Source organism: Prionailurus bengalensis, chromosome C2, assembly GCF_016509475.1.
Source record: "Prionailurus bengalensis isolate Pbe53 chromosome C2, Fcat_Pben_1.1_paternal_pri, whole genome shotgun sequence".
NCBI classification, from domain to species: domain Eukaryota; kingdom Metazoa; phylum Chordata; class Mammalia; order Carnivora; family Felidae; genus Prionailurus; species Prionailurus bengalensis.
The window spans coordinates 71,005,885-71,022,871 of NC_057350.1; the positions used below are offsets into that span (position 1 = coordinate 71,005,885).

General features: G+C 39.3%; 1 protein-coding gene across 1 annotated transcript in view; it reads right to left on the reverse strand.

Moving 5' to 3' along the window:
- The window catches only part of SLC12A8 (solute carrier family 12 member 8), a 117,484-nt gene that overhangs the window by 11,832 nt on the left and 88,665 nt on the right, over nucleotides 1–16,987 (reverse strand). Inside the window, exons 9-11 of the mRNA XM_043593290.1 lie at nucleotides 12,897–13,542; nucleotides 1,216–1,313; nucleotides 549–666 (exon numbers count right to left, since the gene is read on the reverse strand). Coding sequence (XP_043449225.1) covers nucleotides 549–666; nucleotides 1,216–1,313; nucleotides 12,897–13,542 — 862 coding nt within the window. The remainder of the gene's footprint in view (nucleotides 1–548; nucleotides 667–1,215; nucleotides 1,314–12,896; nucleotides 13,543–16,987) is intronic.

Below are 16,987 nucleotides of genomic sequence, written 5' to 3' on the forward strand. Positions count from 1 at the left end.
ATAACTTATCATGGCCTACCTTTTTAAAAATGTTTATTTATTTATTTATTTTGAGAGAGAGAGAGAGCGTGAGTAGGGGAGGGGCAGAGAAAGCAAAAATCTTAAGCAGGCTCCACACTGTCAGTGCTCAACCCCATGAACTGTGAGATCAGGACCTGAGCCAAAATCAAGAGTCAGTCGCTTAACTGAGTGCGCCACCCAGGTGCCCCTATCGTGGTCTACCTTTAAGTGATGTTATAGTATTTCACATTAGTATCAGAAACCTAAAGCAGTATGTTCCCATTTCTTTCCTCCTCCCTTGTGCTGCTGTTGTCACCGATTTTACTTCCACACGTTGTTATTATTTACCTTACAAGTTGTTATTATTTTTTGTGTATTATTATTATTTACCATTTATATGCATGTTATATTTTTCCTCCTAGACCATAATAAGCTACTTGAAAATGAGATTAGAATCTGAATTAGTTGGCATTTAATAGGTGCTCAAAATGCAGTTTTTTCAATGAAAGCTAAACGAGAAGAAGGGAGATGGCAGCAAAATGGCTTACCAAGGTGAAGCCCTGGACTGGCCCGACCGATATAGAAATACACAATGGCAGCAACACCCATGTTAATGAGGGTATAGACCCACTGGATCACAAACATGATGAGAAGGGACCCAACAGCCTGTGGAAACAGAATACGAAGGCAAGTCACCTAATAGTTTATCATGTGGTAAGAAAGTCACAAGGTAAAGACTTCAAGAAACAACAGTCCCTCTAATCTACCTCTGATCACTATAAATTCTAAATAGAAGTTCACACATAATTCAAAAAACTGCACTTAAGCAGATAGTTGAGAAGACACCCACCCAAAAGTACCCTGTAATCAAAACTATCAATAAATATCCTACCCTAGCTCCTTGTCCTACTTCTCCCTAGAAGAAACAAATTAGAGTGAAATTATGCTAATTTGGTATACCTAGAAATTTAGTGACCCAGAGGTTATCACAGATGATTAATTATTTTTTAAAGTAAACCACTGATTGAAATAAGTGGTTCATTAAATATAATCTTGCCATTTGTAATCCCATCTAAAGTCTAATGTAACACACTTAAATCACATTGCCCCTAATTAAGGGTGTCCTTTTTCCTCTCCCCTCTGCAGCTCCCTAGATCAACATCTCTACCTGAATTCTTTCTCAAGGACAATTGAGATAAAAATGAGGTAACTCACCCCTAACAGGGAGACCCAGGGGTTGCACATGTGGGTGTAGAAAGAAATTGGTCTCCTCTGGATATCTTGGTCCTGGAGCCTAGACTTCAGGAAGAACTCTAAAAAATAAATGAGCCGAATCCTTGGTTACCAATTTGTTACCAAACCCTTTTCTATTTTTAAGAGCAAATATCTATGAATTCCTCCTCTCCAATTTTGTAACTCAGCCAAAAACAATCTCCATTCACCTCAACTATTAACTCCCTTGACCACACTTGAGGCTAGTAACTTTACATCTCTTAAATCATGATTTCAATCTATCTACCCCTGCTTATCACTTCTTTTTTCTCATTTACTCTGCTGTCTCCCGCCTCAACTGTTCATAGCCTACAGAGGGATCTCCAGTCAATTTGCCCTGGTATGTTTTTGCTTTCTATTACTTACCTCCTCTTTTCAGTACCCTCTTACCCAGCTAAGATTCTATGATCAAAGACTAAGAGCATTCCCTTGCTTACATTACCTGCTTCCACACTTCCACACTTCCACTCCTCAGTGGTCTTACACCTAGTCAACTCATTCTCCTACTCTCTGATGTAACAAACTTATGACCTCTTCTCTCAAAAGAGAGCTTTTATATTCTCTCATCACCAAAGCTACCAAGCCACTTGCATCTGTATCCTCTCTTCTGCCCTCCCTCCTTCTACAGTGGATGAATATCCCTGGCTCTTACATAAGGCACATCCCTCCACTAGTGCCCTGCTCAAGGGCTTTGCTTTTGCATCATCACTTTTTTCCACCAAATACAAATAGACTATAATTTCTCCCACCTAAACAAATATTTCCCAGTCATCCCTCAGCTACTGCTCTATTTCTTTATCTTCCTTAGAGCTAAATTTCTCAAAAGAATTGCCTATACAGTTTCTACCTCCCACTATTTCTTCAGCCCACTCTTAAGATTGTAAACAACACTTAAATTTCCCTTCCTACAGTTGCCAATGATGCGAAACTTCAAACTCAATGGTCAACTCACAGTCCTCATCCTACTGGACCTTTCAGACAGCATCTGACACAAGTGATCTCTTTCTACTTGTTGAAACACTACCTCCTCTTGGTTTCTAAGATGACTTGCTCCCCTTGTTTTCCTCCTATCTCACTGGCCACTTCTTGTCAGTCTCCTTTGCTGGCTTACCACCTCCTTCCAGCTTCCGAATATTGGAGTATCCCAGCATTTATTTAGTCCCCAGCAATCTTCTTATTTCCATATATATTCACTCCTAGGAGATCTCCTGTAGTCTCAAATGGCTTTAAATACTATCCACGCACTGATGTTCCAAGTTTATATCATCATCGACCTCTCCCTTGAACTGAAGTCTTGAATATTTAGTTGTCTTCTTAATATCTCCCCTTACATGGCTAACAAACACTTCAAACTTTAACATGGTTAAAGCAGAAATCTATTTTCCCCAGGTCTTCTTGATCTGAATAAATGACACTACCATTCACTCAAATATCAAAGATTTATCCTGGACTCCTCTTTTTCACATACCTACATCTATTCCATCAGTAATTCCTGTTGATCCTACCACCAAAATGTATCCAAAATATGACCGCTCCATTGCTCTCCCATCCTAGTCCAAGTCACTTTCATCTTTCATCTGATTTACTGTATTGTGTTCCTGTAGTAGAAACCACAGTCAGAGTATATCCAGGATCTCTCACATCTAGGTGTGGCCAGATGACTAGGTTCTCACCACTGGAATGTGAACAAAAGTGATAAATGTCACTTCTGCACCAAGGTCTTTAGGAGAGTAGGTATGCCTCTTGTTTGTGCCGGAAATATGAATATGGTAACTGAGTCTTGACTTTGTATGACAAGGTACTAAGGGATAGTAAAGTCAAAAGAATAGAAGGACCCTGAGTCCCTGAATCAATACATGGAGGAGAGCCTTCCTAGACTATTAGTGCAAGTGAGAAATAAATTTCCGTTGTGTTTGAGTCACTATGTTTTTGGTTATTGTTATAGCAGTTTAGCCCACCTTTATATATCTTCAACAGGGTTTGGTTTGGTTTTAGTTATCTCCTTAAAGCTTAAATCTGATCATATCACAACTCTGACCTGCATGGCCCTTTCCTCACTGTACTCATCCTATCCCTCTCCCCTGGCTCATTCCTCTCCAGTTGCTGCTGGACCGCTGCTGTTCTTGGAATTTGCCAATCCTATTCCCACCTGTACCTTCATACACACCATTTCCTCTGCCTAGAACTCTTCCCCAATATCTCTGCATGGCTCTCTCTTTTATACAATTCAGTTCTCCATTAAAATATCCTCTTCTCAGAGATATCTTTTCTGAAAACCTATCAGAAACAGTAACCTTTCTCTCCACCCTAGTCTCTGTCTCTATCCTGTTACCTTGCTCTATTATCTTTGATAGTACTTATCACTTACTGACATTACAGTTATATATTTGTTTGCTTATTTAGTATGTGTCTTTCCCTACTAGAATGCAAGCTCGATGACAGCAGAGGCCTTCTATGTCTATACAGAATGTCCCCCATACCTGAAACAGCATTTGAGATGTGGTAAATATCCCTTACAAGTGGTTAAATGAATAAAGAAATCATCCTAGCTCCCAAGGTAGCCTTTATCCTTTCAACATCTGTCTCCCTTCATTATGTGCTTCCTACTATTATACTTATCTACTATTATACTTATCTTGCCCTCCATACCTTGAGGGCAATGACTGTCTTTTACATCTCTAAATGCCAAATCTTGGCATTTAGAAGTTTGTGTATCGGAAGTGCTCAATAAATGTCTCCTCATTAATTGTGGATTAAAATAAACTCTGCCAAGGTTTATGACTGATTTGAATTAATGGCTTTATTACTTTTTTAAAAAATGGGAATACTATTGATTACCATTAATCAAATTGTACAATTTTAACATGCCCAAGTCATGATTCATTTTTTTAATCATATGCTTAGTGAAATACAGTTGTCCCCTTGGTTATTAAGATGGAAGAGTATTGTTTAAGGACTTAGATTTTTTGCCTCTCTGAGATCTGTGAAATGTTAAGCTCTCCCTTTCCCAGTTAATCTCAGTCTCACATAACCTCAATTACACTGTACCTAAGGGAATTGTATGTATGTGTGTATGTTTTCTAAGGGCTCTGAGGGGAAACAAAAGGAAGGGATGTGCTCTCCAAGCAAGCACAGTGCAGTTTTATATGTCAGCAATGTGAGGGAAAATTCATGCAAGGATTCTCAACTAACCTAACTAACTTGAATAGGTACAACAAAGCAGGCAGACAATTTTTCTGAATTCTGAACAGGTATGGTTTCAAAACCCTTCCAAAATGACGAAAAAAATTTTTTTCTCTTGTCAAGGATTTTGCTAGAAGAAGCAGGTCTTACAGACTAGTGGTGGGAGAGGACAGTCTCTCATGTTATAGATTCTAAAATAATAACCAAGAAAGCAATAACCAATAATAACCAAAGGGGTGCCTGGGTGGCTCAGTCAGTCAAGCATCCAACTCTTGACCTCGGCTCAGGTCATGATCTCATGTTTTGTGAGACTGAGCCCCACATCAGGCTCAGAGCTGTGCTAAGAGCACAGAGCCTGCTTAGGCTTCTCTCTCTCCTCTCTGCTCCTCCCCCACTCTCTCTCATGCTCTCTCTCTCTCAAAATAAATAATAAATAAACTTAAAAAAAGAGAAAGCAACTTTACTTTATCACACATTAGTTGCAAAACAAACAGGTAGACAAACTTATGCATTAGGCATGTTAAAAATATCAAATATAGGGGTGCCTGGGTGGCTTAGTCGGTTGAGCATTGGACTTCGGCTCAGGTAATGATCTCTGTTTGTGAGTTCGAGCCCCATGTTGCACTCTGTGCTGACAGCTTAGAGCCTGGATCCTGCTTCGGATTCTGTGTCTCCCTCTCTCTGCCCCTCTCCTGCTTGTTCTTTCTCTCTTTCAAATAAACAAAAATTAAAAAATATGTATCAAATATAATAAACATAATTATGTCAATTTTTAAAATAACAAATTAAGTAATTTGATAAAAGGTTACTTAAAATAAATATTAAACCTGATTTGTTCATTTTAGCCACTCTGACTCAGTGTGGCTTTGATTTATATTTCCCTGACGATGAGTGACTTGATGGGGGGGGGGGAGGGGAAGTGGGTGATGGGCATGGAGGAGGGTACTTGTTGGGATGAGCACTGTGTGTAAGCCAATCTGACAATAAATTATATTAAAAATAAATAAATAAATAAATAAATAAATAAATAAATATTAAACCATCTCTGAAAATGCACTCCATATCTTTATCAGAATAAATAAACACATAGTTTTAGTTAACCTGTACAAACCAAGAATGTGCATTGCTATAGTCCACAAAGGATCATGTTTCAAGTCCATATGGTATTTTATTAAGTTGATAATATAATTCTTTTAACCACTTTCCAAACGTTGCACATTTATTTCTAATTTGCTACTAGCACAAACCATGCAGCTATGACCATCTTGAACACATTTTATGGTTTATTGTTTGATTTTGAGTTGTTTCCTTGATATGCAATTCCCCCAAACAGATTTACAAAGTTAGGGCAATGAAATAGTTTTATATTTCTTGTTATATCATGAAAGATAATTCTCCAGAGCGAATTAACCAAAGATGTTATGTCAACTATACTTCAATAACAAAAATTTAAAAAGAAGAAGGAGGAGGAGGAGGAGAATGAACCAGAGGGACTTTCAGCGATGGCAATGTGAAGTGGTCAGTGAATCCTCTCCACAAGAAATAAATATAAAACTGGTCAAAATAATAAAAAAGTAATCATTCAGCTCTAGAAGTTACCAAATGGAGACAAAAATTAAGAAGTATTTATTTTTCAAAAACTGATGGAGCTGAGGGTCTGAACAGTGAGAGCCTATGGCCTGATGTCCCATCCTCATTCCCATTCTTACCAGCATGGAGCTGGTCAGAAACCAGCAGTTTCGCTGCCAGAGGGGGAAGACTTGTGAGTTGTGCCTTTATAAGCTAAACATGGTGAGTATAGTAGAAAACTGAAAAGGAAAAGTCCTCAGTTTTGCTAGCCTGAGGTTGCAGACCCAGCTAGAGCAAGCAGTGGACCATCAGAAACTTAATGGGAAGATCTAGAAATGAGAGAGTCACAGAAAGACTATGGAAGGACTATATCTCCCCATATTTCCCTGGATGACTGAAAAACTATGCTCCTGCCTGGGGAGGCCAAACTGAGACTGGCAAAACCAGGAAAGACTGGAAAACTAGCTGCAACTTTGACTGCTTCCTAACCTATACACAGATCCACTGGCAAAGGGTGGAGCCTTATGGGCCACGTAGGCACAAGGGCAAACTCCTTAGAAGCCAGGCTAAAAGTTAAAAATAAGAATAAAAAACTGAGTAGAGACATCAGAATCCACAACCACAGAGGACACAGATTCCAAAGTTCAAATCCAGGAAATTTACTAAAACAAACAAAAACATGGAAACATATATCAGAATCAGGAGTTGCCACACTATATTATCTAAATTGTCTGGTTTTCAACCCAAAACTACAAGACATGCAAAGAAACAGGAAACTGGGGCACCTGGGGGGCTCAGTCGATTAGGTGTCCGACTCTTGGTTTCAGCTCAGGTCATGATCTCATGGTTTCGTAGGTTCGAGCCCCACATCGGGCTCCAAGCTGACAGTCTGGAGCCTGCTTGGGATTCTCTGTATCCCTCTCTCTGCCCCTCCCCCCACTTGCACTGTCTCTATCTCTCTCAAAATAAATAAACTTAAAAAATATAAAAACAGGAAACTGACCCATGCTCTGGAAAAAAAAAGCAATCAAAAGAAACTGACTCTGAGTGGGCCTGCACTGAGTTTAGCAGACAAAGACTTCAAAGCACTAGTATAATAAATATGTTCAAAGAATTAAATAAAAATACAATGTCAGTGACTTAAGAGAAATATGATGGCAATGACTTTCAAAATAGGGAATATCAACAAAAACATACAAACATTACAAAAATGAAAATTCTATAGTTAAAATGTACAATAACAGAAATAAAAAATTTACTCTATGGGCTCAACAGCAGATTTGAGATGGCAGAAGAAAGTATCAGTGAACATGAAGATAGATCAGTAGAAATTATCCAAACTGAAGAACAGAGAGGAAACGGTAGAACAAAAAGAACAGAGCCTCAGAAACCAGGGCAGGGGGAGGAGGGGGAATGTAAAGTATACTAATTAATGTGTAGTGGGAGTCCCATAGATATGGGAGAGAAAGAGAAGAGCAGAAAAAATATTTGAAGAAATAATGGCTCCCAAATTTGATGAAAAACTTTAATCAACAGATCCAGAAGGAATAAATCCACTGGAATTGCTTTCAGCAATGTGTTCATATACCTGATAACCACAGACCTATTTTATTTAATTTTTTGATGGCTTAATAGATGTGCAATGATATTTTGAAGGTGGTTTAATTTGTATTTATTGAATTAATACGATGGCCTAGTTTATAACAGATACTAACAGCTAGCAGCATATACCTTGTATAGTGGTTCAGAACACAAGTTCTAAAGTGAAAGGACCTGTGTTCAAATTCTGGCTGTCTCATATCCTGAGCAAATGTTTAACTTCTCTATGCCTCTGTAAAATGACAATAACAATGCCTAAGTCTGAGCTTAGATTGAGATAATCTGTTAGGTGCTTATCTCAGTGCCAAGAACATGGGACATGTTTGAAAAACACTGGCTATTTTTAACTACTAACAATATTTTACACTTAACAATAAAAGTTAGTTTGTTGAATGAGCAATGAATGAATCTGGGCATTGATTTTTCAAATGTAAACTGCATATTCATCTGCATGCTTCTTTTTAGTCGAATCTGGATTTTGACCTTCCTATTTTTAAAAATAATATGCATTGGAAGGTATGCTTTTATCGGCCGTGCTTGTCAGAATAATTGTTTCCTTCTGTGACACTGTGTTGTACAAATGTTTTTTATTTCTATTTAATCAGATCCTTTTTGTCTTTGATGATAGTCTTCAATAGTCAGAAATATCTCTCTTGCACAGCTGTTATAAATAAGGAATTCATGGCTATATAAGGTAAAGAATACAGCCCAAGTTAATCTTTTTGATCCATTTGATTTCAACAATGTTTACTCAATAGTGATTTGATTCTTATTATTGTATGACATCTGGTTTGTCACAGATTAGGTTCTTATCATAGTGTAATTCTTTCTATTCTACTTTACTGATCAATGTTTCATTTTTTTGAAGTTAATATTTGCTCAATTGTGCATCAATTTAGCCTTTACTGAGTGTTTGCTGCATGCTGTGTACTGTGTGGGAATACTGTGATAAATATAAGGTGGAAAGACATGGCTTGTGACTAAAGGAAGCCCACAGTCTAGGGGCAAAGGAATAAAACTAATATTTCTTTTCCTCAAGACAGACAGACACATGGGCCTGAAGACAAATGTGTAAAAAATTCGATATAAATGTATAAAACAACGTGTTAATTCTCTATACTGCTAGCATAAATCGAATGTTATACTTGCACAGGAGAGGAAATCAGGAAAGCCTTCTCAGAGGGAGTGTAAATGCATATGAAAAGTTGGATGGATTTTAAACTATATGTTGGAGTTTTCCAGATGGAGAAGCGGGAGGTGAAGCAGCTGTGAAGACAGAGCAGCATATGCAAAGGCGGGAAGGGATGAAGAACAAGATGTGTTTAGGGCATTCATTTAGGTCTAACTGGAACATACAGAGTATGGGCCATCACGAGGAAAATGGCCAAAAAGGTAGTACAGAGCAGGATTGTAAAGAACCTTGCAAATCCCACCAAGGATCTTGGACTTTAGATGGAAGAGATTTGATTCTAGTGAAGGTTTTTAAGTAAGAGAGACATGATAAGAGTTTTATTTTAGAAAATCATTCAGTGGACAATGGGAAGGAGAAACAGGATGTGGGAGAATCTGGAGGCAGGACACTGGTTTGCAGATTTAACAAGAGTCTGGGTGCTGTATAGGAAGGGTCTGCACCAAGGTACAGGCAGCAAGGATGAAGGACAGGGAGTGGTCAACAGCTATGACATTTCTATGATTGGGTAACTGGGCAGCAAGCACTTCATTGACTAAAGATTGCAAACTGACTGTACATCTCTCCTGGAAACCCACTGAGAAAACAGAAAAGGAATTAGATAGGCATAAACCCACAAGCATAAGGAGAATGAGGGAGGAAAGATAAAAACAGGTCTTGGAAGATGGAAAGGTGACAGGGGAATGGTAACAGAGTGAGCAGAGCAGAGAAGGATGAATTCTAGGCCCTACAGACAGGGTACCGGCAAGGAGCAGCCCAATGCACCCTGGCAGGCCCCAGCAAAGTTCAAGACTAGGCAGTGCCATGTCCCTGGAAAGTGATAAGGTAAAGGCATTTGGTTCCAAGACTGTATCTGAAATAGCTGGAAATCAAGATCCTTTCTTCTCCCCATACAGCTAGGTAATAACTCCTTTGCCTGACCCCTTTCCTCTGAAGAAATAAAACCAGTGAGTGCCTGGACTTGGGACACCAGGCACAGCAAGAATGGGTAAATGGAGCTAGAAACTGGGGAATTGAATTTAAGTCTGTATCCTAAACAATGAGACACCCTAACTCCCCTACTTCCCCCTGCTCCCTGAATGCATGCAGCCATCTGGGTAAGACAAGAGATTAAAGGATTCTCCTCTGGAGGAACTAAAGAGTCCAGAGGTTTTGAAAACCTCTAGATAGTCACTTTTTGGGATCCTCCTGTGCAAAAGCTAGCCTACAACCTAATCATTATATAGTGAGCTGCCCTAATCAACAGGCCCTGACCAGTATACAGATCTTCTAAACAACTTTTTAGTACTTCACTTATAAGTAGGAAAAGAAATCAAAAGTTCAACAGACATTTTAGTAAAGCCTCTGAGACAGAGAGAGAGAGAGAGAGAGAGAGACCAAGCCAAAGAGAAAAAGATCTAGAGAACACAAGTCAGTAAAAAGAACAGAAAAAGACTTTAAAGGGAGAATAAGTAATATTACCAGAGAGATAAGATAAGCCATTGTATCTGTAAAACAAGAACGAGATGACATTCAAATAAAAAAAAAAAAAGGATAAGGAAAAATTGGGTTAAACCAAAAGCTCTTAGAAATTAAAACCATGATAATTGTGGCACTGACTGATTGTCATTACCCAATCTCCCCCTTCTTTCTTAGGAAAAAATCCACACCATTTCATATGAAGCAGCAAAATGATCAGGTAAAAATATATTTCCTAGCCTTCCCTCTGAGAGTAGCTGGAAAGGCTAGCAAATTAAGTTCAAGGCTATACAGCTAGGAACAACACTCAATATTGTATGTCAGAGCAGTCTAGGAGGGGACACTCCTGCAGCAGGCACCAAGGTCTAGATGCTGAATCCTGCCCACTGACTCTGAAAGTGCTGGACACTGGAGCCAGGAATGCAGCCATCCTGCTGCTACCATAAGGCTTTTAGAGAGTTCCTAGAAGTCACCACTTCTTCAGGTTTCCAGTTCCCAGTTCCAGGTATAAGGAGGGCTCATCTGATTGGCAGAGCTTCAGCCTCATGCCTGAACTCTTGGATATAGGAGAGGCTGGAAAACTGTGTATCTGACATCTTCAGTTTTGAGCGTGAAAGGCTTACTTTTCCTCTCACCAAGACTTGTAACACCGGAAATTCTTCAAACATAGGGAGGTCATTCAACGCTGGGTAGGCAAAAAAAAAAAAAAAAAAAAAAAAATTCCACTGTAATATTGTATCCAGAAAATCTTTGTTCCCTGGATCTGACATAGAGTGTGATAAAGAGAAATTCCAGGAGTTCTATAGCAGGCTTAGAGAACAGATAGTCTAGAATGGAACAGGATGACAGCCATTAGACAAAGACAAAAAAAGAAATGAATATGTTAGATTTCTGAAGAATTCAAGCATTTGGAAAATAACATTAAGAGGCATTTGACATATCTGCCAGAGCATTTAGAGAAAAATGATGACAGAAAACCAAGCAAATAAAAAGTAAGGGAACTCCAGGAAACAGAAAAAGTTGTACAAAAAAGGAAATGTAATCATAGTGTATGTAATATGGCTCAGAGTTAAGCAATATTTACTTAATCATAATAATATGAATACTAGCTATTAAGTTAATCAAAACTGTGATATAAGTACACTGGGGATATTGGATGAGAAGTCAGAGTGGCATAAATGTGTTAAAACTTCATTTACCATAGAAAGTCAAATGAGGATATCTGAAACTGACATATCAAAAAATAGAAATACAAATATATTATTTAGTCACATGAAGGTTAATAAAAGAAGCAACTTTTTGGTTGAAAGTGGGATTTTCTGGGAGTGGGACTAGGGTACAAGGGATGGTATGGAAGAGTGAGAACTACTATTTCTGATTACGTTACTTTTAAGTCTACTTGGCATATTAAACTGTACACTTATTATTTTGATAAAAATAAAATAATTCTTAAAATTTAATAATGCTCCTGTCATTAAAAATGTCCCACCAATTCAGAGGTAAAGAAGGAAAAGCAAGTGTATGGAAGAATGTAAAGCATTTGTTTTTAGACATCTCTTTCTACATCTGTCTGTCTTCTCCTCTTTGCTCACATTTGTCTATACAGATCTCAAAAGGCAGGATTATGTAAAGAAAAGTAATGAACTTCAAATATAGGCAATGGACCTGGGTGTGACATCTGGCTGTGCAAAGTATGAGCTCTGAGACTTCTCTGTGACCTCACTGGGGCCCAGTGTCTTCATTTGTAAAATGGAAAAATATAATATCTATTTTATTACATGAAATAACATATGGAAAGCACCTAGAATGTGGAAGACTCAAAATTATAAGTTCTTTCTTTCTCTCAGAATTTCTCATGCCCTGTAAGCCTCTCTCTCAGAATCTCCCTGTGTGTTACCATGTTTGTAGATTTGAGAGAGTAAAGCAAAGCTGTGCTCCTTTGGCCATCTTTCTTCCACCCCCTCTTGCCTGGTTTGGGAGATTTATCTTTTGTCTTTTGTCCACAGACAAAACCTCCTAAGGCAGACAGTTTGTTACATTTCCACTTCTTTTGAAAGGAAAAATTGGTCTTGTTTGTGTTGATATTGAAGTTTATTTATTTTGAGAGGGAGAGAGAGTACATGAGCGAGTGAGGGACAGACAGTGAAGGAGAGAGAGAATCCCAAGCAGGCTCCATATTCAGCATAGACCCCAATGTGGGGCTTGATCCCACAACCATGAGATCATGACTATGAGATCATGACCATGAGATCACGAGATCATGACCTGAGCTGAAATCAAGAGTCACTCAACCAACTAAGGCATGCAGGTGCCCTTCATGTTTATATTATATCTCAGCTGAGTTTTGAGTAAAACGAAATAATGTTCAATTATTAGCCATGGCTCCAAGATCTACCATACAAGAGTAAACAGAAATTTCTGTTTAAAATCACTATAACAGAGTAGAGTTACAAATTCAGCTGATACTTGAATATAACTTTAAAAAATAAATATCACACAAAATTAACAAGGATTTTAAACCCAGCTATAAAGTAAACTGGCTGAGGACTTGAAAAGGGGTTTTGATAACTGGGTAGGTGAGGTCACCCCAAATTAGGAGGCCCTAATGTGATTCCAAAGCACTCACCTTCTCCACTTGGGCCAGGCTGGTAACTTGGCTCAGGGACAAGTTGTTCTCCACATGCTCCTCTAGACCAAACTCTTTCACTCCTGGCACTCTGTTTGTTCCAGTAGGCTTCCTGCCCCTCCCATGAGGCAGTAGGCAATCTGTCAGAGCCCTCAGCAGGCAAGGAAGCTGGGGATTTGAGGTCCAAAAGGAAGCTATCTTGTAAGGTTGACTTTGTGGCCTTCTTGCTTTTCCCCTTCTTACTTTCTGGGATCCCGTCACTGTCTCCTTGCCTAGGTTGGCTATTCTCAAGCTTCCTGGTTAGCTGGAGGAGTTGATCCATGTCTTTGGTGAATTCTAGCAGAGTCCCCTCAGAGAGGCTTCGGGCAGTGCCCTCAGAGCCATAGCTGGGAGCCTTCTGCAAGAGCAGGTGCTCAGAGCAGTGGAGAGCTCCTGTGCCCTCCCTGTGCACTGACTCAGGCACCTGGGGAAGGCTGCAGGGACCCATGGACAGAGAGAAGTAAGAGTAGTCCACTGCAATGTATGTCAGCATGAAATTGATGGTGACAATGGGGGCTAGAACATTCACCTGGCCCACAAGAACAAAGGCCATGGTCACTAAGCTGGTCAGGAAGATGGCAGCTATAGGTGTTTTATTTGGCCCTTTCTGCAGAAAGAAAAATAACATGCAAGACTATGAAATTTCAGAAGAAAATCACATTATATAATAGAAACACAATTCATAATGGTTCAACCACTTGTACCATGTTCTACCAATCAGTAAATAACTGATTGTCTATAAACTTGGGATAATAATATCCACCTCATTCCCATGGGGTTATTGTGAGACCAGAGCTAATGCACATAAAATGCTTGACACAGCATTGACACACAGTAGGTCAATACACCATGGGTATTGGTTGTATTCAGAATTATTAATATGGAGTATGGCTATATAGAACTTGGACTTCCCAAATATTTCTCCTTTGGCTTTTATTGGGGGGTTTGGGGAGTTTTGTTTTGTTTTTTGTTTTGTTATTTTTTTTTTTAGAGAAAGAGAGTGAGTTGGGGAGAAGGGTAGTGGGGTGGGGGGATCTTAAGCAGACTCCACACTGAGCATGGAGTCCCTCTCCAATATGGGGCTCAATGTTATGATCATTGCCTGAGCTGAAATCAAGAGTCAGACACTCAAGTGACTGAGCTACCCAGGCAACCCTCTTTGGATTTTAACATCAGTCTTAGAAATCAAAGTGGTGCAAAGTTCCCAGGCTATAATGGAGAAAATGAGCTGAAGGGAGTGGCAGACCCTGAAAGATACAACAGAATCTCTTGTGGCTGTGGTGAAGAAATTCTGAAACACATGCTTACACACACACTTATTTTATACATATCTGTTATTAATGGAGGTGGGTATGGTGACCTTCAGGAGCACAGGAGTAGAAAATATGTGCTAACTCCATATAATTTGTCACTCCACAGAAGCTGTTCATCACACAGTCACTGACATGGTTCTTCAGCCAAAAGCACTGGACACTTCTTGGTCCCCATCTTCCTTGCCCTAAGAACTATATTTGACCCAGCTGATCACTTCCTGTTCTTTAAAAGACTTCCTTTGCCTACCTTCTCCTGACTTGCCTCCCTCATTGTCTGCTCCTTCTTAGTCTCTGTAGCTAACTCCTCTACATCTCTGAAATATTTATTTATTTATTTATTTATTTGGTTTATTTATTTGGGGAGAGAAAGTGTGAGTGGGGGAGGGGCAAGGAGAGAGAGGGAATCCCAAGGAGGCTCTGGGCTGTCAGCACAGAGCCCGATGTGGGGCTTGAACCCACAAACCATGAGATCATGACCTGAACCAAAGCTCAATGCTTAACCAAATGAGCCACCCAGGCACCTCTCTCTGATATCTACATTTAAAGTAGCCCAGAGCTCTATCCTCAGACTCTTTCTTTTCTCTATCTATACTCCCTTCCTAAGTGATTTCAACCAGAATCCTAAATTTATTTTTTTTTAATTTTTTTAATTTTTATTTTTGAGAGACAGAGTGTGAGTAGGGGAGAAGCAGAGACAGAGGGAGATACAGAATCCAAAGCAGGCTCCAGGCTCTGAGCTGTCAGCACAGAGCCCAATGTGGGGCTCAAACCCACACACTGTGAGATCATGACCTGAGCCAAAGTCAGATGCTTAACCCACTGAGCCACCCAGGTACCCAGAATCCTAAATTTAAATACTAGCTTTGTCCTCTTAACTCCATATTTGAATCTCTAGCCTGAAATGTCCCCCTGCAATCCAGACTTAAATATTCAACTGTCTACTCAACATTTCCCGTTGATGTCTAAAAGGATCTCAAATGTCCCAAACCAAACTGCTGACCCCCTAATCTCCCACCATCAAATCTACTCCTTTTGTAGTCTCTGTCTCAGAAAACAGCTGCTCAATCCAGCAAAATTCTTCATGTCTCTTCTCATTCTCTCATTCTGTCAGCTTCACCCTCAGATATACACAGGATCTATACACTGGTCCCACCTCCTTTACAGCCAGCAGTCTGCAAGGGGAGGGGCAGACACATAAGCCATTTCCAGACCTGACCTGTGAACCTCCCACATGTGTTCTTTCAGGTGCATTTCCCTTTTCTGACGGTCAGAATAGAGTGCAGCCTTCGAAGTCACAGGATGAAGACAGCAAAGTCATCAGCCTGAATCTCAGAGGGCCAAAGCCCCTGTTGACCTGAAACACCTGCCCAAGAGCTTTAGTGTAAAATTCTGAGGGGAAAAAATAAGAAGTAAAAGTATGCTTTTACTGTCTTTGACAATTACATTTTTGGGTAAATTTGCTACAGCTATTTAGCATACTCTAACAATAAAACTACTAAGAATAAAGTAAGTACTTAGAAACTAAAGAGAACGTAAAAGGAGGGTGCTAGGTGGGCTGAAGGAAATGCTAATGGTCCAGGCCAAGATTTTGATGAGGGCAGGTTGTAAAGTGTTTTAAGGGTGGAATATGAACTTCTCCTACCAAAAGACACCATAAAGAAATGAAAAAAAAAAACAAGCCACAGAATGGGAAAAGATATTTGTAACACATTTAACTGATGAAGAGCAATCCAAAATATCAAAGAATCTTTATAAAATAATTAGAAGTCAGACAACCCACTAAAAAAGGAAGTGAGCAAAAGAATGTCTATTAACCATAGGAAAGGTACCCAACTTCATTAAGTAATCAAGGAAATGCAAATTGAAACCATAGGAAGATCCCATTAAACACCCACCAGATTGGCAAGAACTAAAAAGTCTGATAGTGTCAAGCATTGGCACAAACACAGAGGGATAGGAACGCTTATCCGCTGCTGATAGGGGTCAATTAGTACAAGTACTTTGGGAAAAGAGTTTGTTGTCTAGTAAGTGAAAATAGACATATCTTATAGCTTAGCAATTCCAATAACGGGTATATAGTCTGGAAGACCTTTACATGTGAACCTTTCTACTAATATAAGAATGTTTATTGTACTGTCTGTAACAGTCCCAAATTGGAAACAACCCAAATGTCCATCAACAGCAGAATGGATAAATAAATTCTAGCAAGTGAGGAAATGCTATATAGGGATGATAATAAACACGCTGCTGCTTCAAGCAAAAATGTAGACGAATCTCGTAAACATAATGTTGAGGGAAAGAGGCATGCCACATTTATACAAAGTTTAAAAACAGGCAAAATTAAACAATTTTGTTTAGAGATGCATATGTAGGAAGCAAACCAGGGGTCAGCAAACTATGGCTCATGGGCCATCTGGCCACCATCTGTTTATGTATGCCCATGAGCTAAGAACGGTTTTAACACTTTTAAACAGTTGGGGGGAAAAAAAATCAAAAGAAGAGGAAGATTTCATGACACACAAAAATTACATGAAATTCGAATTTCAGTGTCCATAAAAAAGTTTGACTAGAAAACAGCTACACCTATCCCCCAATAGACATGTCTGTGTCTGTGGCTACTTTTGAGCTACAATTGCAGAGTTGAGTAGTTGTGACAGAGACCATAGGGCCTGCAAAGTCTAAAGTATTTACTATTTGGCCCTTCTCAGAAGAAGTTTGCTGACTCCTGAGTAAAGCCTT